A 21,832-nucleotide genomic window follows, 5' to 3' on the forward strand; every position below is an offset into this window, starting at 1 on the left:
ACCGAGGCTCCATCTGCCAATTTTTCTCTGGCTGTGATCTTTCAGGTGGAAGCCTGCTAGGGAAAGAGCACCATAATTTTGGCATTCTTTGAAAGTTGTTTCAACTTCTGCCATAATTAGGAAGCACGTCTACAGATGTGAAGCATCACACAGATACAAGGCTTTTCCCCACTTAAGATTGCTCTTACTTATTTCCTCATGCTAGGCTGCAGTGTGGGACTGTCAGAAGGAGGAGATTTCTTCATTTGCTTGGCTGGAATCTCTGACCTCAGAGCTGCATTTGCCCATAATATAATTTCCAACAGCTGCTTGATCAGCCTAATAGTTAGATACTGAAACAGGAGACAATAATCACTGCCGCAAAGCAACATTATTTGATAGATGTTGAAAAGGTACGACTTCGGTATCCTGCAGCTGTGTCACTGAATCTGGTCTGTAAAGCCGGTTTATGTTGTAAATTAGATCACTGGGAGACCAATGCTCAAGTGCATCTTGTGACCTTCAGTAGCTCCATTTTCTTGTGTAATGTACTGTCAGTCCCTCATTGCAGAATCAATAGAGACTGAGTTTTTATTTTGAACTGCCTCTGGCAGCAAATTTCAGGATGCATGTAAATTCAGAGGGGGTGGGCTCCTTTATAATGGGCGCTCCTAGTATAGGTACAATGCAGGTGCAAGACAGAACTCCCAAAAGTCTCCCTCGATTTCAAATTCTGCACCAAACTTTGTATTAAGTGTTGTTTGTGCATATAGTTTGAGATTTCATATTCTAAAATTTGTGCCTTTGCTATGCTCCCAGGATAGAATTTGCTTGCTGGTAGGCATGAGGGAAAGTTTAGACTTGGGTTTGGTTTACTTCTGTGACTTATGATTAATGACGTTTTGAATTACTTTTCATCAGCAGCTAAGCAAACTTCAGAACGAGCCATGATCTGATTCTTTAGTCTGTTGCATTTTATCCCGTATTGTTGGAAGAAAGTGGCAGCCCTAGTTACAAACTCAGCCTTTTGCTCACTACACCGTGCAGATAGATACCTCTGTCTGTCAAAAATGAGCAGGTGAGCGATATCGACCAGGAAGAACCCAGGTACAGTTCTTGCTCTGTACTTGGCTGATGCAGCAGTGAAGTATGAGTATCTGTGCAACATTACTCCAGGAAAGAGCCAATGCCTTTGGGGAGGACGGGTGACAATCGATTATAGAATTTGTTTGCGTAATGTTTCCTAACTTCAAATTGTTTTCTCTTTTTAAATTTAGCAGGACAGTTTCACTGTGGAAGGGGAGGATCTGAAACATGACTTTGAGCGCTTACAACTAGCAATGGAGATGGTTGGATTCCTGCCTAAGACCAGGAAACGGTGAGTTGAGATGCCTGGCGTGCCAGAAATATGCTGTATGGGTGTGTAGTATGGAGAGAAAGTTATTACCAGTTTTCATATCATATGTAATAATCTGATCCCATGTGAGGTTGTGGTTTTGACTAGAGAACTTACTTTGTAAAAGCTGTTTCCTTTTCATGATTAATCAAAGTCCTAGGATCTATCCTTGGTTTGTGCTGAATTAGGGGATCTCAGCTGGGATGCAGACAGTTTGCCTCAATTAGGATGCTACATTGGCTTTAGTGCCCCAGGGTTAGGGAGGGGGGAAAGATCAGTAATGATTCTTGATCCTGATCACTATTCAGTGACTCCTGTTGTGAGAGGTACCCAAATGTGGATGTTAGCCGAGAACAGGATTTGGCTCAACTATGATGCCTTTCCAGTAACCTGCTGACATTCTCAGTCTATGCTCACACATGATGTAGCGTGACATTGGTGAAGTACAGGAGGGCTGCCGGCGAGAATCACTGGGGGTATCTTTCAACTTCACTGTCTGGGTGGTAACCTGGCGGAGCAGATCGCCCACCCGTTGTAGAACCTGCCCGATTTTTGCTCTGTAGAAATCATTGGAATAAAAATCAGGCGTGTTGTACAATGGGTTGCCGTCCAGGCGGTGAATTTGTGAAGTTTCCCTCCTGTCTTTAGAAGGGGGTGGGGAGAAAAACAACATTTGAACACTCGCTGCAGTAGACACGAGCCTTGTCAGATGGAGTGATGTGGAAACAAAACAAAATATGAACATTGGATCCATTTGCTTAAGCTGCACCTGGTGGGGCACAACAAATGCTAGTTGTGGCGACAACATTGGTCTAGCCTGTTGTGCCTGTCTGGAAGGGGATAAGTTGCAAAGAATCAGAAAAAAAGAACACGCTACCGCTATACTCTGATGGTATTGGAGCTTGTTCCTATAAATACAGGCAAAGGGAAATCATTTTGTGATTTAAACATGTTGCAGAAAAACTACTGTTGTTGTCAGTGGTTTAACATTATAAAATCTGTTTTGATAGTACATTGAGGATACTGGCCAGGCAGTGATGGGTTATACAAAATAAAGCATGTTTTGTTTATGCAGTATGAGTGCAAATTATTTTGGTGAATTTTCTACCATTTGATGCAGACTTGGTGAGAATATAATGAAAGCACATGGTGATGTCTTGTGAAGTAGACTGCAATATTTGGTGCCAGGCGCTAAAGAATCCCACAGCTGTCTGTCCATTCCCGTCTTGGGGCAAACAATGGAGTCCTTCAGTCTCCAGCGTCAGATCTTGCACATGACATTGGTAAACTCCCAAAGTGGACTTTGGAATTGATAATTTATGTGCAACTTGTTCAGATTGGGTTCTGACCTAAATACTGTCTGTTTTTAACTGTGCAAATTGGCACCACTAATTGGCATGCAAGCAGAATTTTTGTTGGTATGCGAACATGAGAAAAAGTTACTTTGAGGAAATGCTATTCATCCCGTTGAAGCTCATCCTAACTCTCAGATATGATTGAGAAGGTTAATAGTGCTGCACCTGTTATTCATTGAGTGGCATCAAGAAATTGAAGGATTAAGGGTGCATAGTAATTAGAAATGCTGCCTTGTTGTGCCTTTTTTGAAACTGTGAATATGAAAGTTTACTGTTCATGAAAAGGCTTCTGTTCTTTTGCTTTGATTAATGATTTTCACCTAAAACACATCCTTGGGTACAAATTGTGCAGTCACCATTATAAAGAATGGGATTTTCTTCATCTATGAATTTTATGCTTTCAAAAATTTGTTCAGGCACTGGAGATACTTTATTCACACACAATTATATAAACACCCTCTACAGGAAAGAATCTCAAAGTTCGACAATGGAAGAGAGCCTTGGATGCAATAAAAATGATTTTAATTTAAATCTGTTCTATTTACAGGATATTTTCTCTTCTGTCTGCAATTTTACACCTTGGGAATATAAAATACAAAAAGAAGACCTATCGCGATGATTCCATTGACATCTGCAACCTAGAGGTGTTGCCCATTGTCTCGGAGCTTCTGGAGGTAATGCAGCAACTCACCTTATTAACTCAAAGCTGTAACATTACCAGATTCATTCCCCAATAAACAATTATAATTCTTCCTCTGCGCAGAACCTGCAGGTAGTTCAGTCCTGTTGATATCCTAATTCCTGGTTAGGACAAACCCATAATCATTTGTAGGAGCAGCTTCTTCTTTAGCATTCTTTGAAACCTCAGCCACCCTATGCAGAGCTTCCTCCTGACCTACCCCTTGTTTGGTTTCTGATCAGTTTTGTCCCCCTGTAAAATGTCCAATTCCTCATTGCATGTGGTGATTGAAAAAGAGTGAGACACACTCTGCATATGGTGCTATTCTGTGCTACATGTCTGTTTATCTCTTGTCCCAGGAAGAATATCACTCTGTGCCATGACTACTGCTGTAAGGGTTAATATGGGAGGAGTGATTTTAATTACATTGTTTTTGGTTAATTAGTAATAGACAGGGTTTAACTCTGTTACAAGTCAGAGGAAAGAAAACTGAATATGTCAAATATGCCTTGATCCATGATCAAACTACAGAAGATTAAGTGGAGGAGTTACCAAGGAGGACTCAAAGCTATAATAATGCCTAAGTACTATTATCACTAAATAGTAAAGTCCCTGTAATACCACTCACTTTGATATGCTCTGTTCTTTCTTTAATTAGGTTAAAGAAGAGACGCTGTTTGAAGCACTGACCACCAGGAAGACTGTGACAGTCGGAGAGAGACTTATCCTGCCTTATAAACTATCTGAGGTAATATAACATGCAGTGCGTCGACTGCACAAAGCATGCTGTCTATTCTGTGAAGGGGAGAATCATGTAGACACAGAATTCTATATTTCTCCTGCTTACCTGCAATATAACTATGAACCCCTAAATTTCAGAGTACGTACTCACGAGTCAAAGGAAATTTACTCTATTTATTAATATTTTCTCTAAGAAAGCTTATGGCTTGAGGTTCCTTAGCCAAAGATAGATGAAGTTCCCACTGAGGCAACTGTTGAGTTTGCTAGCTCTTATTTTCCAAATTCGTCGTTGCTTTCTCTTTGAAAGGAAAGTGAGAATTTGCTTACTGAAATCAATACGTTTCTTGCATTTCTATTATATTTCTGTTCTCATAGGGTTTCATATAACTTGTGTGTTCTTTATTCCACACTTGTAGTGTTGACCTAAAGCTGCAAGCATCCTGTTTTGGTTGTGCTGCAGTTGACCTCAGTGGGCGGCAGTTGGGACACTCAATTCCATTGAATGCTCCCAGGCTCAGGAGGGAAATAATCGGCCAGGAATACCGCTCCTGATTGCTATCCAGTTACCCCTGCTGGAAATTGTGCATATACGAGGACAGAATCGGGCTTGGCTGTGATGCATCCCAAGATGTAGCATCCTATCACACATTCACTGTCTGAACTACTACATGGCCATTATGGGTGAGGTATTGGATCGGTGCCCGGTGCCCATGGAACTTCACCCAGGCATGAGCCAGCATGTTCAGGAGAAGAGATAAAAAAAATGCAAAATGTAAATGTTTTCACCATATATATTTATGGGACGTTTTCTATTTCTCTGGTATGGTGCAAATCCAACTCTGAGCTCAGCGTGTGACAAAACCGGAACCTCAACAGGGCTCCAGTGACAGCAAAGTGGAAGGGGCTCAATTTCTCATTCTATATCCTGCTGACCTCAATAAAATTACTGAATGATGATGCATCCTTACATACAAGGTGATGCACTTGTAAGATGATTCCCCTACTTTCTAATGGCGAATGGAGTGGCAGACTAACATTGCAATGGACAGAGAGATGGGCATAAAATGGGGAATTTATATTTTCACTTTTGATTTTTTCCACTGGGGCTAACTCTGTCTTTGGCACCTTGTATAAGCTGAGCACTGTGTTTGCTGACTGGAATTTGTGATGCTGTGGTGGAATAGTTAAGCTGGTCATTACAGTACTCAACCGAACACAATGAGTCCCAGCCATGCATCAGTCCTTGCTGATGTACAAGTTGAACCCCTTACTTCAAGCACCAAATAGAAGAATACGCTTCCTGACCTCTGTGCAAGTGTATTCGGCTAACTGGGATTACTCTTGAGGGCACTTATAATGTCAATTAGAAAGTGGGTTGAGACACTCCATGTTGATTTTATTTCAAGCTCTTCACAACCATCAGGTGATCTCTGGATTTGAGCTAGGCTCGCTTTTTAAAAGAAAAGTGTTCAATACACCATTATCTAGGTCGCCCATAATCTATATTTTACGAAAAGTTGAGCTACCCCTACAAATGATTTTGGTCTCATAACCTAAGAAATAGGAGCAGGAGTCGGCCAAACGGCCCCTTGAGCCTCCTCTGCCATTCAATAAGACCATTGCTGATCATCGACCTGAACTCCACTTCCACCCTATCCCCATATCTTGATTCTCATGAGAGTCCAAAAATCTATCTATCTCGGCCTTGCATAGATTCAACGACCGAGCATCCATGGCCCTCTGGAGCAGAGAATTCCCAAGGTTCAGAACCCTCTGAACGAAGACACTTCTCCTCATCTAAGTTCATTAAAAATTCCTGTAAATCGAAGCACTGCTTCATCCACTGTGGCTAATACTTTTCTATTTGACAGGAAGAATGTTGTAAATTAATAAAATTGCTAAACATGAAAGGCTATACTGTGGGATATTAGTTTACATGAATTTATTTCTAGATCCTTCTGCGCAAGGGCATATTAAATTGAATTTTAAGTACTGCGCAGAACGGAGAAATCAGAGCTTCTGAATGGAAATAACGGAAAACCCGTTGATCTTCGTAGCTCAGGACTCAAGTAGATTCATGTGTCATTAAGCAGATGTTTGTCTTGGGAATGGCAGTGTTATAAGGACTTGGAGGCAGGGAGCTGTCATGTCAGCTTACATTGTGGTACTGCAACCTCTGGGCATTGGAGTTACTATAATGCAGTATGATTTCTGAAATGTGAGCAGGGCTATAGGAAAATCAAGGTTTATTAACTTCAAAAGCTTCATCTTTGAGAAACTAGCTTCATAGTGACATTAAATTGATAATTCATGCAGAACTTCTGCTAGAGACTTCCTCCTGCATTATATTATAGGAGTGAGGGTGGTGTGTTTGTGCTGTTCACTCTTAAATTTGTTTAAATAGTATGAGTTTGTGATATTTATGGGTTTGTTTTATATGTCATAATCCATGGCCAGGAATTTAGCAATTCCGCCCCCCCCACCCCAAAAAGAAATTTGCACCTTTATCAACTTGCGCATACATTTCTTGAACTCTCTTTTTGACTGTGCCGCCTCTTGCATTCTTACAAATTCAGTGAATAAATTATTCTCCAACCCGAGTCCTCTCTTGTACAATATGAAGCCCCCGTGACTTTGTCCTTGCCAAATCTCACTGGCTCCCTGTCCCCAGCACTTCAACTTTAAAGTGCTCATTTCCAAACCCCTGATAGCTTTGCTCCATCTTAACTGTGTGATCTGAATTACTGCTGGGCTTTGCATATGCTTTCCCTTTCTCAGTTCTCTGCTGTTCGGTGATCATTGAAATCTCACCACTGTGTCTTCCGAAGGCCAGTTTCCAGCAGATTGCATGAGTCAGTTTTGAAACAGTTAAGGCATCATTAATTTTTTAAAAAGCCATAGAATTCATGAAAAAGGTGCAAATGTTGGAAACAAAAGTTTTGAATAAATAGCTGTATTTTCCCCCTGGTTCACGTGAAATATTTAACTGGAAATATTAGTCGGTTCCAAGCTGGGATGCACTAAGCCTGTCAGATGGCGAACAGCTGGAGTAAGATGGCAGCGTTCCTGCCCGTCAGTGCAGCAGCAGCAGCGAAGGAATTTGTATGGCTGGATTGCATTATGCAGACCCTGCTATCACGTATTTCTGGCTCCTGTATGAGGTGTGAGAGACTTGACGGTGTGCAGTCATTTGGGCTTCATAAACAAAGCCAGGCTGCTCTATCTTTCTTCTGACTGCTCATCTGTAAAAGTCAGTCGGAAAATAGTGGAAACATTCCTAAAATTAAATGGGGGGAGAAAAAGCAGAAAATGTGAGAAATACACACTAGTATATGAAAGAGAATAGACAGGCTAATATTTCGGTTGCGGACACTTTGTAAAAAACCCGATGAAGTGTTTGCACCGTAACATTACCTTGTCTTTTCACTTTTCAGGTGCTAACAGGCCTACTGTGCATTTCCAGCATTTGCTGCTTTACTTAAGCATTCTTAACATTCCCAGTTTTTCTTTTTATCTCATTGGGAATAAATGACATGGCTTGCTAAGGCTGGACCATGGGTGCCCTGATAAATGTAACTATTTTCAGCTCTAATTAATTTGTATTGGCCTGCAAACCTGCAGCGCTAAAGGGAAAAAGAAAAAAAAACCTTCGTGTATATATCACTCAAACAAATTAATATTGGCTCGTATTTTCCAATCGGAGGCTTCCTGCGTGCGGAGGCTTCCGATCTGGAAAAAATCTACACCCTTACCTGAGGGCTCCAGAGGTCCGGCCATTTCTGATCCTGGGCATCTCCATGACGAAATGCGCAGGACCCACGTATCCCAGGGGCGCATGCAGTTCGCGTGGGCCATGGGGAGCCAATGGGAGAAGGGAATCTCCCTTCATACTTTTGACAGCGAGACCTGTCAAAAGTATGAATGGAGATCACTCCAAAAACACATCAAAACATTAAATACATTTTTTTTAAATCACGCTTTTAAAATTAGTTAAAATTGCATGCCTGAAACCGGCATTTGTGAGGTCCCTATGGGTGTGTATACACGCGTAGGGATTGGAAAATACGGGCCATTGTAACAACCCTTATATCAGAACTTGCCTGCTTTTAGCCCTTTGCAGCTCAAATGATCACTGTGTACACAGCAGAATGGGGCGTTACATAGGCAAAAGTGACAGCCAATGGCACAGTAAGTTGTGACAAATAGCAAATGAGATGAATGACTAGTTAATTTGCTTTTGATTGTGTTGTCTGAGGAAGTAATGTTGGCCAGGGCAGACCCTGCTCCTCTTTGACTAGCGCTACGGACCTTTTACATCTACCAGAACCAGCAGTAGACCAGGCCTCAGCTTAATGTGTTATCTCAAAGTTGCCATCTCCGGCAAAATAGCGATCTCTCTCTGCTGCATTGAACTGTCGGCCGAGATTATAGGATTATCCTGGAGTGGGGCTTGAACCCACAACTTTCTGACTTGGATAAGAGTCCGACTGCTAAGCCAAGGCTGATGCTTGGTTAAACTGGTCACCAGATAGGCTCACAAAACCATCAGAGAATTATATACTTTTTAAAAAAAAAGAATAGGAGTCATATAAAGTTGCCAGAAAAAGTAGCAAGCCCTAGGATTGGGAGCAGTTTAGAGTTCAGCAAAAAAGGACTAAGAGATTGATTAAGAGGGGAAAAATAGAGTATGAGAGTAAACTTGCAAGGAACATAAAAGCGGACTGTAAAAGCATTACAAGTATGTAAAAAGAAAAAGATTAGTGAAGACAAATGTAGGTCCCTTACAGTCAGAAATGGGAGAATTTATAACGGGGAACAAGGAAATGGCAAAGCAATTAAACAAATACTTTGATTCTGTCTTCACGGAAGTGGACACAAATAAGTTCCCAGAAATGCTAGGGAACCAAGGGTCTAGTGAGAAGGAGGAATTAAAGGAAATTAATATTAGTAAAAAAATAGTGCTGGAGAAATTAATGGGACTGAAAGCCGATAAATCCCCAGGGCCTGATAATCTGCATCCCAGAGTACTAAAAGAGATAGCCATGGAAATAGTGGATGCATTGGTTGTCATCTTCCAAAATTCAATAGATTATGGAACAGTTCCTGCAGATTGGAGGGTGGCATATGTAACCCCACTGTTTAAAAAAGGAGGGAGAGAGAAAACGGAACTACATCAGTAGTTGGGAAAATGCGAGAGTCTATTATAAAGGATGTGATAACAGGACACTTAGAAAATATCAACAGGATTAGACAAAGTCAACATGGATTTATGAAGGGGAAATCTTGTTTGACAAACCCACTGGAGTTTTTTGAGGATGTAACTACTGGTAGAATAGATGAGGGAGAACCAGTGGATGTGGTGTATTTGGATTTTCAGAAGGCCTTTGATAAAGTCCCACATAAGAGGTTAGTGTGCAAAATTAAAGCACATGGGATTGGGGGTAATGTACTGGCATGGATTGAAAATTGGTTAAGACAGGAAACAGAGTAGGAATAAATGCGTCTTTTTCGGGGTGGCAGGTGGTGACTAGTGGGGTACCGCAGGGACTAGTGCTTGGGCCGCAGCTATTCACAATATGTATCAATGATTTGGATGAGGGAACCAAATGTAATGTTTCCAAGTTTGCTGACGACACAAAACTAGGTGGGATTGTGAGTTGTGAGGAGGATGCAAAGAGGCTTCAGGGCGATTTAGACAAGTTGAGTGAGTAGGCAAATACATGGCAGATGCAGTACAGGTAGACTATCCTTTATCCGAAAACCTCGGGACCAGCCATGTTTCGGTTTTCGGAGAATTTCGGATTTCGGAAGGTGGGTCGGCGGGGGGGGGTCGGCGGGGGGTCGTGCGCACGACCCCCCGCGGAGCGCCGACCCCGAACCCCGCCGGCCCCGACCCCTCGCGGACCCCCGCCGGCGCCGACCCCCCCGGCTGACCCCGACCCCCGCCGACTTACGGTTGGGGTCGGCGGGGGGTCGTGCGCACGACTTACGCTGACGCTCAGCATAAGTCGGCGGGGGTCGGGGCGGGGGGGGGGGGGTCGGCGGGTGTCCGCGGGGGTCGGGGCCGGCGGGGGTCCGCGGGGGGGGGCGACGGGGGGTCGTGCGCACGACTTACGCTGGACTTACGCTGAACGAAAAAACCTTCGGTTTTTAGAGGGTTTCGGTTTTCGGGAGTTCGGATAAAGGGTAGTCTACCTGTATAATGTGGATAAATGTGAAGTTATCCACTTTGGTAGGAAAAACAGAAAGGCAGAGTATTATTTAAATAGTGATAGATTGGGAAATGTTGATGTACAAAGGGACCTGGGTGTCTTGTACACCAGTCACTGAAAGCAAACATGCAGGTGCAGCAAGCGGTTAGGAAGGCAAATGATATGTTGGCCTTCATTTCAAGAGGATTTGAGTACAGGAGCAAGGATGTCTTACTACAGTTATACAGGGCCTTGGTGAGACCACACCTGGAGTACTGTGTGCAGTTTTGGTCTCCTTACCGAAGAAAGGATATACTTGCCATAGAGGGAGTGCAGTGAAGGTTCACCAGACTGATTCCTGGGATGGCAGGACTGTCGTATGAGGAGAGATTGGGTCGACTAGGCCTGTATTCACTAGAGTTTAGAAGAATGAGAGGGGATCTGATTGAAACATATAAAATTCTGACAGGGCTAGACAGACTGGATGCAGGGAGGATGTTTCCCCCTGGCTGGCGGGTCTAGAACAAGGGGTCACAGTCTCAGGATACAGGGTAGGACATTTAGGACTGAGATGAGGAGAAATGTCTTCACTCAGAGAGTGGTGAACCTGTGGAATTCTCTACCACAGAAGGCTGTGGAGGCCAAGTCACTGAATATATTTAAGAAGGAGATAGATTTCTCGACACAAAAGGCATCAAGGGGTATGGGGAGAGAGCGGGAATATGGTATTGAGATAGAGGATCAGCCATGATCATATTGAATGGTGGAGCAGGCTCGAAGGGCTGAATGGCCTAGTCCTGCCCCTATTTTTCTATGTTCTAATTACTACAAAGCTATCAGATTGACAATTAATAAACCACTCTTGCAGCCAAAGTTGTGAGGGGCCGTATACAAGATGTTGTACAAGCATTCTGGCTACAGGAGCTTTTTATCTGCCATACTGTAAGCTCTCCTATGATCGGTAAATGTGATAATTTTAAAATAAACTGATAAAGGAACCATTCACAGTATCTGCAAAGTGCTACCATATTGATTTCAGCTTATACTCTGAATGTGGCCTGGTCAGTAATTGTTAATTTGTTTGTGTTACAGGCGATAACTGTTCGTGACTCTATGGCTAAGTCACTGTACAGTGCCCTGTTTGACTGGATAGTATTCCGAATCAACCATGCACTTCTCAACAATCGGGACCTGGAGGAGCACAAGAAGGTGAGTCAGATAACGTGAATTTGATGGGCCAGCCCTCAACTGGCAGTTTGACCAGATCATCACGAAAAGTCATGTATGTAAATGGTGAGGCCCACAACATATTTTAACTTTTTTCCCATATTCCTTCCCTCACTATACACATTCTCTGTGAGGAGGTGGGCCTGGACTCTTGGGCATCACCAGAACTACATTGTAACAGCAGCAAGTGCGTGTGTGAGTGGCTCAGGGTGGCGTGCAATTTTTCCTGTCTACCTTGTAACCAAGTGGTTAGCCTTCACTTGGCTACGACTGTTTGTTGCAGTCTTGAAGTCAGGAGCTCACCATGCAAGGAATGCTGACACAGAGCCTTTATCCTATTGCATAGTTGTATCAACAGCATGCAACAGTAGGATACTATGCTGAACAACGGCATTCTTGAACAGTGACCATCAGGAAATTGTTGGATTATCTCATTTGGGTATCGCCAGTGTTCCCGATTATCCTTTGTAGAGTTTGAAATGGTGCTCAGATGGGCAGTTTATCTCAAGTTTGCTTTTTTTTTTAAAGTACTCTCCAGCTTTCTCCTGAAGGTGCTGTTTTGTGCTTGTATGGAAAGTTGCATAAGATTATGAAAGGGTTTGACAGGGGAGACGTAGAGAAATTGTTTCCTCTTGGGGAGACCAAAACTACGGTCCATATATAGTCACAAATAAATCCAACAGGGAATTCAAGTGGAACATCTTTACCCAGAGAATGGTGAGAACGTGAAACTCGTTACCACATGGAGTGGTTGAGGCGAATTGCATAGATGCGTTTAAGGGGAAGCTCGATAAACTCGAGGGAGAAAGGAATTTAAGGATATGCTGATAGGATTAGACTAAGAGGGGTGGGAGGAAGCTCGTGTGGAGTATAAACACTGGCATGGACCAGTTCCGAATGGCCTTGTTCTGTGCTGCACATTCAATGTAATGGTTCCCAGCAGCATGTTGGTAAGTCATTCTTCATGTGTGACCCCAGACCGTGATTGTAACAAGCAATTCAACCATGCAGGTCATCATAGAACGGTTACAGCACAGAAGGCGGCCATTCGGCCTGTCAAGCCCGTGCCCGGCTCTCTGCAAGAGCACCTCAGCTAGTCCCACTCCCCCGCCCTTTCCCTGTATCCCTGCAAATTTCTTTCCTTCAGATACTTATCCAACTCCCTTTTGAAAGCTGTGATTGAATCTGCCTCCACCGCCCTTTCAGGCAGTGCATTCCATATCTTAACCACTCGCTGCGTAAAAAAGTTTTTTCTTATGTCACCTTTGGTTCTTCTGCCAATCACCTTGAATCTGTGTCCTCTGGTTCTCGACCCTTCTGCCAATGGGAACAGTTTCTCTCTATTTACTCTGTCCTGACCCCTCATGATTTTGAACACCTCTCTCAAATCTCCTCTCAACCTTCTCTGCTCCAAGGAGAACCCCAGCTTCTCCAGTCTGTCAATGTAACTGAAGTCCCTCATTCCTGGAATCGTTCTCATAAATCTTTTCTGCCCCCTCTCTAAGGCCTTCACCTCCTTCCTAAAGTGTGGTGCCCAGAATTGGCCACAGTACTCCAGTTGGGGCCGCACCAGTATTTTATACAGGTTCATTTATAATTTCCACACTTTTGTACTCTATACCTTTATTCATGAAGCCCAGGATCCCGTTAGCCTTTTTAATGGATTTCTCAACCTGCCCTGCCACCTTCAACGATTTGTGCACACATACCCCAAGGTCTTTCTATTCGTGCACCCACTTCAGGGTTGTACCATTTAGTTTATATGTCCTCTCCTTGTTCTTTCTACCAAAATGTATTACTTCACACTTTTTTTGCATTAAATTTGATCTGCCATTTCATGAATGAACCCAATCCTGTTCTCACCTGATGTCTCTTTCTGAGGGGGAGAGGGCTCACTGGATTGCAACCAGGAATGGTAACTCTAGCTGATTTTTTCCCCCTCCTCCCTAGCCCAAGTGTGCTAATTACAGTCTCTCATGATTTGACTGAAATGAGCTAATAGCTCAAACCAGAGATGAGACCTGGGTGTTCCTCGTTGAATGGATTCACGTTACAGGAAACTTTAGATTTACCGGCACCTAAATAACCAGAAATCTTGGTTAACCGGCAAAATTCAGGAGTAGGTTCATACTTCATATTACTTGCCTTCCTCCATCTGTTGCTGTGCAAGGGTGTGGCTGCAGCTGTTGCTAAGCTACAGAGACGCTTGTAACTTGTGGCCATTGTTCTGAACCTGTTGCAAAGCAACAGGGTTTGTTGCTTTATACGGAGCTCTGAGCTCCGTATCTTTTACTATAGCGCTCGGTGATCCGGAATTTTTGATGAACCGGCACCACGTCGGTCCCGTCGGTGCCGGATAAAAAAAAGTTTCCTGTACTCTGTGTGGTCTCTTTATCCACTGGACCATCAGGAAGGCACAGCCCTGCTTTTAATAGACCAGCGTATTTAAGGTAATAAATGCAGCTTTTTCTTTTTGTAGATTCTCTCCATCGGGGTACTCGATATCTTTGGCTTTGAGGACTATGAGAATAACAGCTTTGAACAGTTCTGTATCAACTTTGCTAATGAGCGGCTTCAGCACTACTTCAATCAGCACATCTTCAACATAGAACAGGTAAAGAAGAGTTCTCGATTCCAGACATTATCTTCCAAAGGAGAAATTCTTTCTATTGCATTGACCTACAGTAGGGCTTTGCCTCAAATTAACAGTAGCTTACCCCTATTTTCTGCATTTGTGTGGCATAATTCTCTGTTGTGTGAAGAATTGGTGAGGAAGTAGACCCACATTCGTCAAATATCTTTCAAGAAATTACCCCGACGATTCTTTCTCCCTTGCCCTTCTTTCCCCCAAAGTTCGGCTTCTTCATTCTGTACCTCTTGCCATAAAACCCCGTATTCCATTCGCTATTTTTTAATAGCCTTATCCACTTGAGGTGCTGCTTTTAATGTCTTGTGAATTTGTACCCCAAAATCCCTCTACTCTTCCATATCACCTAATCGTGCCTGTTCAAGGTACTGTATAATTATTACTTATTTTTTACCAAAATGTACCACCTCACGTTTCCTGACATTGAATTCCATCTGCCACTTTTTTTCCCATTCCACCATCTACCAGCTTCCTTTGCTTCTCAGACTTATTTATTATGCCTCCTATTTTAGTAACATCTGCAAATTTGGACACCACTCCCTCTAGCCGCATACACAAATCTTTGATGTGTACTGTGAATAGAAGCAGTCCAAGAACAGTAACTTGTAGGACACCGCTACCCAGTTGCAATCACTCTGAGAAACTGCCCTTAACTGCCTCTTTCCTGCCTTCCAATATTCCAATTTTTTACCCTCCCCAATTCCATACCTCTTAATCTTCTGTAATTGTCTCCCGTGTGGTACCTTGTCAAAGTCCACGTACACCACATGCACTGCATTTTCCCCATCCACCATATCGGTCACCTCCTCAAAGAACTCTGCCAGGTTTGTCGAGCACAATTTTCCTTTTTGAAATCTGTGTTGGCTGCTTCTAATTATTTTTTCTTCATCTAGATATTTAGTAATTTCATCTTTAATTAATGATTCCCAAAATGTCCCTACCACAGTTGTTAAGCTAACTTATCTGTAATTATCTGGGTTAGTTCTATCTTTTTGAAAATGGGATACTACACTGGTCATTGTCCAGCCCTCCGGCACACATCCACTCTCAAATAGAATCCTGAAATATCATTGCTGGGGCCTCTCCTATTTCTTCCCCCATTTCCCCCAAGATGCTTGTATGTATCCCGTCAGGCCCTGCAACTCGACCCTCCTTTAGCCTAACTAACTTCTCTATTACTTTCCTTTTATTTATAAAAATATCTCTCCTCTCGCTTCTGACAAATTCAGAATGTATCTTGATGTGAGAATATAGAAGGAGCTTTACTCTGTATCTAGCCTGTGCTGTACTTGACCTGGAAGAGCTTGACACTGACGTCGTATGGCTGAATTCCTCAGATTTAACATTCCTCACCTGGATGAGCAGAAAATTACACTTTTTTTGTGCAATTGCCAAGGGTCCTGTTTGTCATATTAGAGGGAGGGAGCTTGCCTTGAGGCTAGTGTCTAAATTCAAATTTTTGGCAAAGCAACAACTTGTTTCTGAAACTTAAAACTTCATGCGCAGCGTTCAGCCTATTTTCTTACTCCAGTGAAACTTCCTGTCTGCTGTTTTTTTTTCTTTTTTCAATCGCATTTCCTGCTTGCAGCAAATACGTTCTGACAACAGTTTTGTACCCGTCACCATCTTACAACTGGAAATTTGCTTGTTGCTTGATTGTTCAAATTTCACACAGTGACCTTGGCAAAATTCTGGTGCTGTTTGTATTGTTGAGATTCAGTTACAAATTACTTTTAGCATTTAAAGTAAAGTACACACGCTCCTTTTAAATCCTCGAGATTACATCTGGGCTTCTGGTTGTCTGGTGTAGCATGAGCACCCATTTTGTTTGGAACTGGACAGTCTGGTTGCCAGGTGACCACTCAATAATTTTGATGATCAAACGTAGGAGCAGCAAAAGTACAGTTTTGCGATTACTGCGTTCTAAAATAATGCTGTGCACATGCGTGTTTCACCGCATTTCCTGTTTCGTACATATGCAGACCCCTTTTTTCACGATAAAACATATTTCTTACTTCATAAATGTGTGATTAAATCTAATTCTCAATTTTGTACTGCTTTTATATATAAAAAAAAAGCCCATCCTGGTTCAGTTTGTGATGGGCAAAAGATAGCCAGCCCGTGTTGTGTCCTCTGTCGCTTCACTGTGACTTTGTTGTGATGTGTAAGTTGTAAGCTGTTGAGTGCAGACAGCCACCTTAAGAAGAAACATGACAACTTGATACTGGTACAAGGTTATTTTAATCGCTATTCAGTGCTAGGACATTCGCACTCGATACCTGGTGGCCCTGTTCCAAAACGTTTAAACAAAATTGCTTTCCTTCAATAATTTTTTCTCTCTGCGTTCACATATCAAGTAAGTGATTTCATTGTTGGACACTCGAAGGTAGTGCCACAGAGAGCTGTTTCATGCAGAGAAGAAGCTGTCATTTTGCTTTCTTTGTTTTGTTTTTCCATTAGCTGCTTTTTTTTTAAATTCAAAATTTACATAAACCCTTCTGTCTGTTCTAGTCAGCCGGTCCTGCACTGCAGCTGAGTCTTGCTAGCCAATCTGAAAGAATTCATTCATCGGGCGACGCTGCATGAGGTCCAGTCATCCACTCCTTTAATTAGATTATCAAACAGAGACGTGCCTACAGCTCGCAAAGTTAAAACTCTTGAACTGCAGCTAATTTTTAAGCACTCCTGCAAGAGAGCTTCGGTGAATTGAAAATGTCTCCGAGTGCTTCTTAACTTTTGTTTCCTCGCAATGCTTTGTGCACTGGCTTATTAAAAAAAATAGTAGATAGCCTCCTCAGTGGCTCAGTAGGAAAATGCAGCATCTGATTTTGTACTGAGTGCGACACACTGGAAAGTTCAAGTAATGATCTCTGGTCTGTGTTGAATTAGATAATCTCAGTGGGGGCATGAGTATGGGTGCTACCATTGATATCACTGCCCCTGGGCTAGGGAGGAGGAAAAGCAGCCAGGATTCCCATTCCAGATTTCTATCCACTGATTCCTGCTGTGTGTCGATGTTGTGAGAGGGTAGAATTGGGATCACTTTGGTGTCCTGCTGCATGAATTGGTTGCTGACAGTCAATTTACAGGTATATACAGCAAGAATGGGTAATTAGTGAGGTACTAGAGATTACCCATGGAATAGTACCCTATAGTGCCTTCAGGAGCAGAGGAGAGAAGAAAAGGCAGGTAATGACTGTGCCAATGTATAAATATTGAAATGCTTCATGCTACAGTGACACAGCTGGAGTCCCTTGCACTCTGCCACATGAAAGCTAAGAAAGCTGAGAACTACAGCTTTCGATAGAGTGGGCTCTCAGTCTCACTTGGGCTGTTGTGTGAATGCTGAGCAGATGGCAGAAGTCTACGGCAGAGATCATAGAATGATATTGCACTGAAGGAGGCCATTCGGCCCATCGTGCCTGTGCTAGCTCTTTGAAAGAGCTCTCCAGTTAATCCAACATCCCTGCTGTTTCCCCATAGCCCTGCAAATTTTCCCACTTCAAGTATATATCCAATTCCCCCTTTTGAAAGTTATTATTGAATCTGCTTCCAGTACCCTTTCAGGCCGTGCATTCCAGATCATAACAACTTGCTGTGTAAATTTTTTTCTCCTCATGTTTCTTCAGGTTCTTTTGCCAATTACTTAAATCTGTGTCCTCTGGTTAACGTGCTGCCGGGCATGAAGGGTGCAGGTTTATAACCATGATTTGTGGGGGTTAGGGACTGATCTTGACTGCCCAGTCCAGAGAGGCATAGGGTGGAGGAAAGATTCCTTCTCAGTGGGAGGCAAGCTTGAGGGAAGGTTGATCTGTGCACCTCCCAACAACTAGTTATAGAACAACATTGGGTGAGACCCGTGAGCAGATCATCTCCTACCTGCCCTTTGGTGCAGGGCCAGCATTGGAGAAAGGGACAAAATTAATACTTTAAAGTACATTTGTTTTGGTGCATTTCAATTATTTGTATACTAGCTGTTTAGTGCGCTCTGTGTCGATTATGATTTGAGCAAGCACTCTATGGACTTGATCACAGTGCCTGAAATTTTGGATGTACAGGAAACTTTGTGATATCCGGCACTGACGGGACCGGCGTGTTGCCGATCTATCAAAACTGCCGGACATACAAAGTTAATGTTGAAGCATATGGAGGTTTTCATCTCCGTATCTGACAACAAACACTGTTGCTTAGCAACAGCTTCTAAAGAGTCGGCTGCAGCTGCAAGCGTCTCTAGCTGAAGCTGTTGCTATAGCTACAGACCTTGCAGTGGCTGACTGGGAAAAAAAAAAGAACGAGAACTAAAAAAAGCATAGAAAACGGCTCCTGATTTTTGCTGTTGGATCAAGTATTCCGGACATACAACCTCCGGATAAACCAAAGTTTCCTGTAACAGCATTCAGCTGCCATACTCGTTCAAGTTCACTCTGGGCGGGTAAGAGTGTGATATCTGGTGCTTGTAAGAGGGTAGCGCCGTGCATTTCCCAGTTCCTGCAGGTCCCAACTAACATGAACAACATGGTCTACAAAATGGTATCTGTGAAATACCATTTTTTTCACAAGTAGACAAACAGACTTATGTGAGAGTCAAGTGGCTACCGCCATGGGTGGGAAGTGGAAGAGCACCTGTATCAAAAAAGGTATCTCCTTTCACCGCAAACTTAACTGCATGGGAACAGAAAATGGTGGAACCGTACAACAGCTTAGTCAGCATCTGCAAGAGGAAAAAGATGCATTTCAGGTGTAGACCTATTGTCAGAACTGAAACGGCTTGCTGTACAGTTCTGATGAAGGGTCCTTGCATGAAACATTAACTCTTCTATTTTCTCTTTGAGATGCTGATTAGCATTTGTGCATTTCGAAGATTTTCTGTTTGTTTCAGATTTGTAGCACAGGCAGTTCTTTTTATCTAAATTCTCGAGACTGCCTTTTAAAGCAAAAAATGTAGTTGAAGTTGGAACACAGCTTACGAACTTTAGAATATTTGCCTGGGGAGAGTGTAAATTTAGGGTATGGCCTAGATGCAGGGGCAGCATATATGTATATCAATATGGTAGTTATGTTGCTTTCAAGAAAAGGTGTTGTCACTCAAATTGCCCTGTAGTGATTGATGTCGGGACATCAACTAAATTCGAGCTTCAAGCATGGAGTTATTCGCATGATCAAAACCCCTGTTGCTGCTTGTTCGACTTCCAAGGCAGAGAACAGGTGTAAGAATGAACAGACTGTGTTCTCTCTGTTCCCAGCTGTGGTTACTTTGCGTTACTGACATGGTGTTCATCTGTGATGCTGCTCCAGAACCTAATGAATATATCATTACAAGTCAAAAAATGTTCTCTGCCTCTGATTTACTCATCTCAGGGGCACTGCTTCCAAACATCATAGGACAGAGACTGTTTCTCCGTGAACAGTGAGCATTGGCAGCCAATGCAGCAGTGGAGTGCATCACAGTTGAACCTGGTCTTACCTCTACCCAACATCCACACCTTGCACTTTCCCCCCTCCTTAGCCCAGGGGCACTGAGGCCAATTGTGGCGCCCTTAGCGCTGCCCCAGCTGCGATTAGCTGACTCTGCACAGACCAGCGATCCACCCTGGAACCTTGCTGCTTTGTCTGGCTCAGACAGACTGTGTGGTGTGTTTACCAACTGAGACACCAGGGGAGCTGTGTGGGTGTGTCGTTAAAAAGGATCTCCAGTTAATATATTATTGGAGAGTATCATTGTAACTAGTTCTGCAACACTTATTTTTATTATATTCTCATAATTTGAAATCTTTTAATCTTTGCAGTCTGCTGGTCTTGAGGCTATTAGACTGAAAAGTCACCCTTTTCTTTAAGAAACATGCACACTTCCAAGAATTATCATGACAGACTATAAGTAAGATAATTGCCAGTGTGACCAAACATCGCTCAGCATGAGCAGAGACTGTCAGTATGCCAGCTGCACTGTGAAGTTCTGTGCTATCTGAAAGGACATTTTCAGTAATGCCATAATTGGTGTACACCACAAGAATTACTCACAGTTCGATGATGGTTTATCCTCACAAGTGGCTATTCAGCTCTCCAGATTTCAGAGGAGTCAATATGTACTGTGACTCATAATGCTTTGCAAGTTCTCGTAACAAGTCCTCCTGAGGGCAACAGCGACTGCAGGGCATAGAGGCGTACTGACCTTCAGCATTGTATTGAGATTCTGTGCACACACGCATGGATTTTTTCCATTTGGCAGTGAGATTATTTTCCCTATTATCACATCTTCTGAGGTCAGTTGGCTCTTTTGGTTTTGACTAGTAGAATGCAGGAGCAAGGAGTAGTTAGTGTCGTCCTCCTGAGACAAGCCACTTTTGCGCAGTATGCGCTTGGGGATACCATATACATTTGCCTTATCAAGCTGCCACCGTGACTTAAGTTGGGAAATTCATTGCTTGATGTAGTACTGAGCCAAAATCCAGGAAGATCCCAAGTTCAGTTCCCAATCTCTGCTGAGTCAGCTTACCTCAGCTGGGCAGCAAGTAGAGTGTTAGAATTCCGAGCTGTTTAGTGCTTTACTGTAATACTTGAGTTTTGCTACTTCACAAGCTGTGTAGGTAAGCACATGGGCTGTGGTGGCAGGGACTGGTTGCAGCCAAGGTATGATGAGGCATGCATTTTAACCCAGATCATCGGATCCTTGTTCCCCTCTTACAATCTTTCTCTCCCCCCTCCTCCAAAAGTTCTTTTCAAATCAAAACCAGTGAAGTTTTCTACTGCTGCACTAAAATGGGGCTTACCTTTTCAGTGTATAAGTAATTTTAAGATTTTGGTTTCTAATTGATTTTAGATTGAGAGCAATTCCAATTTTGAGTTTTGGCAAGAATGTGTTAGAGTTCGAGGTGGTGCCACGAGTGTTGAAATCAACATTGAGGGTGCAGGGAGGAGAAAGAGTGAGGAGATATATTTAGAGCTTAACTAATTGGCTGACCCATTTTTAAATCCATTAAGTGCATTCATCTGTAAGTGACAAGGACACAGAGGTTGTAAAGATTTTTCTGTTTCCTGCTCGCTGACCTACATTTGCTCCCGGTCTAGCAATGCCTTGAATTTAAAATTCTTATCCTTCTATTCAAATCCCTCCATGGCTTCACTCCTCCCTATCTCTGTAACCTCCTCCAGCTCAACAAACCTCTGGGTTCCTCCAATTCTGGCCCCTGGTGCATCTCCAATTTCCTTCGCTCCACTATTGGTGGTCATGCCTTCAGCTGCCGAGGCCCTAACTTCTGGTATTCGCTCCCTAAACCTCTCCACCTCTCTTTCCTCCTTTAAGATGCTCCTTAAAATCTGTTTCTGTGACCAAGCTTGTGTCACCTGTCCTAACATCTCCTTGTGTGGCTCGGTGTCAAATTTTGTCTGATAACGCTCCTGTGAAGCGCCTTGGGACGTTTTACTACGTTAAAGGTGCTATATAAATGTAAGTTGTTGCTCTTGTTCGTTAGTACCATGTACAGTTGAGCTTTGGGGATGAGTGTATTCGAGTGCCAGTGCTACGTGTTTGTACAGTATAGTGAGCACCATCATTTCAGCTTCCTCTGCTGCTTCTCCTTCTCCTTGTCCACCCACCAGGCTAAATTTCCCCCGGCCCCG

At 43.0% G+C, this 21,832-nt stretch overlaps 1 protein-coding gene across 3 annotated transcripts in view; it reads left to right on the plus strand.

Moving 5' to 3' along the window:
- The window catches only part of myo9aa (myosin IXAa), a 285,301-nt gene that overhangs the window by 152,062 nt on the left and 111,407 nt on the right, over window positions 1-21,832 (plus strand). For all 3 annotated transcript variants that reach the window (XM_085972436.1, XM_085972435.1, XM_085972437.1), the window contains 5 exons: window positions 1,257-1,357; window positions 3,278-3,404; window positions 4,068-4,157; window positions 11,434-11,550; window positions 14,048-14,182. In XM_085972436.1, coding sequence (XP_085828562.1) covers window positions 1,257-1,357; window positions 3,278-3,404; window positions 4,068-4,157; window positions 11,434-11,550; window positions 14,048-14,182 — 570 coding nt within the window. The remainder of the gene's footprint in view (window positions 1-1,256; window positions 1,358-3,277; window positions 3,405-4,067; window positions 4,158-11,433; window positions 11,551-14,047; window positions 14,183-21,832) is intronic.

Source organism: Somniosus microcephalus, chromosome 32, assembly GCF_052327205.1.
Source record: "Somniosus microcephalus isolate GS21.2 chromosome 32, FLI_Smic_1.0, whole genome shotgun sequence".
NCBI classification, from domain to species: Eukaryota; Metazoa; Chordata; class Chondrichthyes; order Squaliformes; family Somniosidae; genus Somniosus; species Somniosus microcephalus.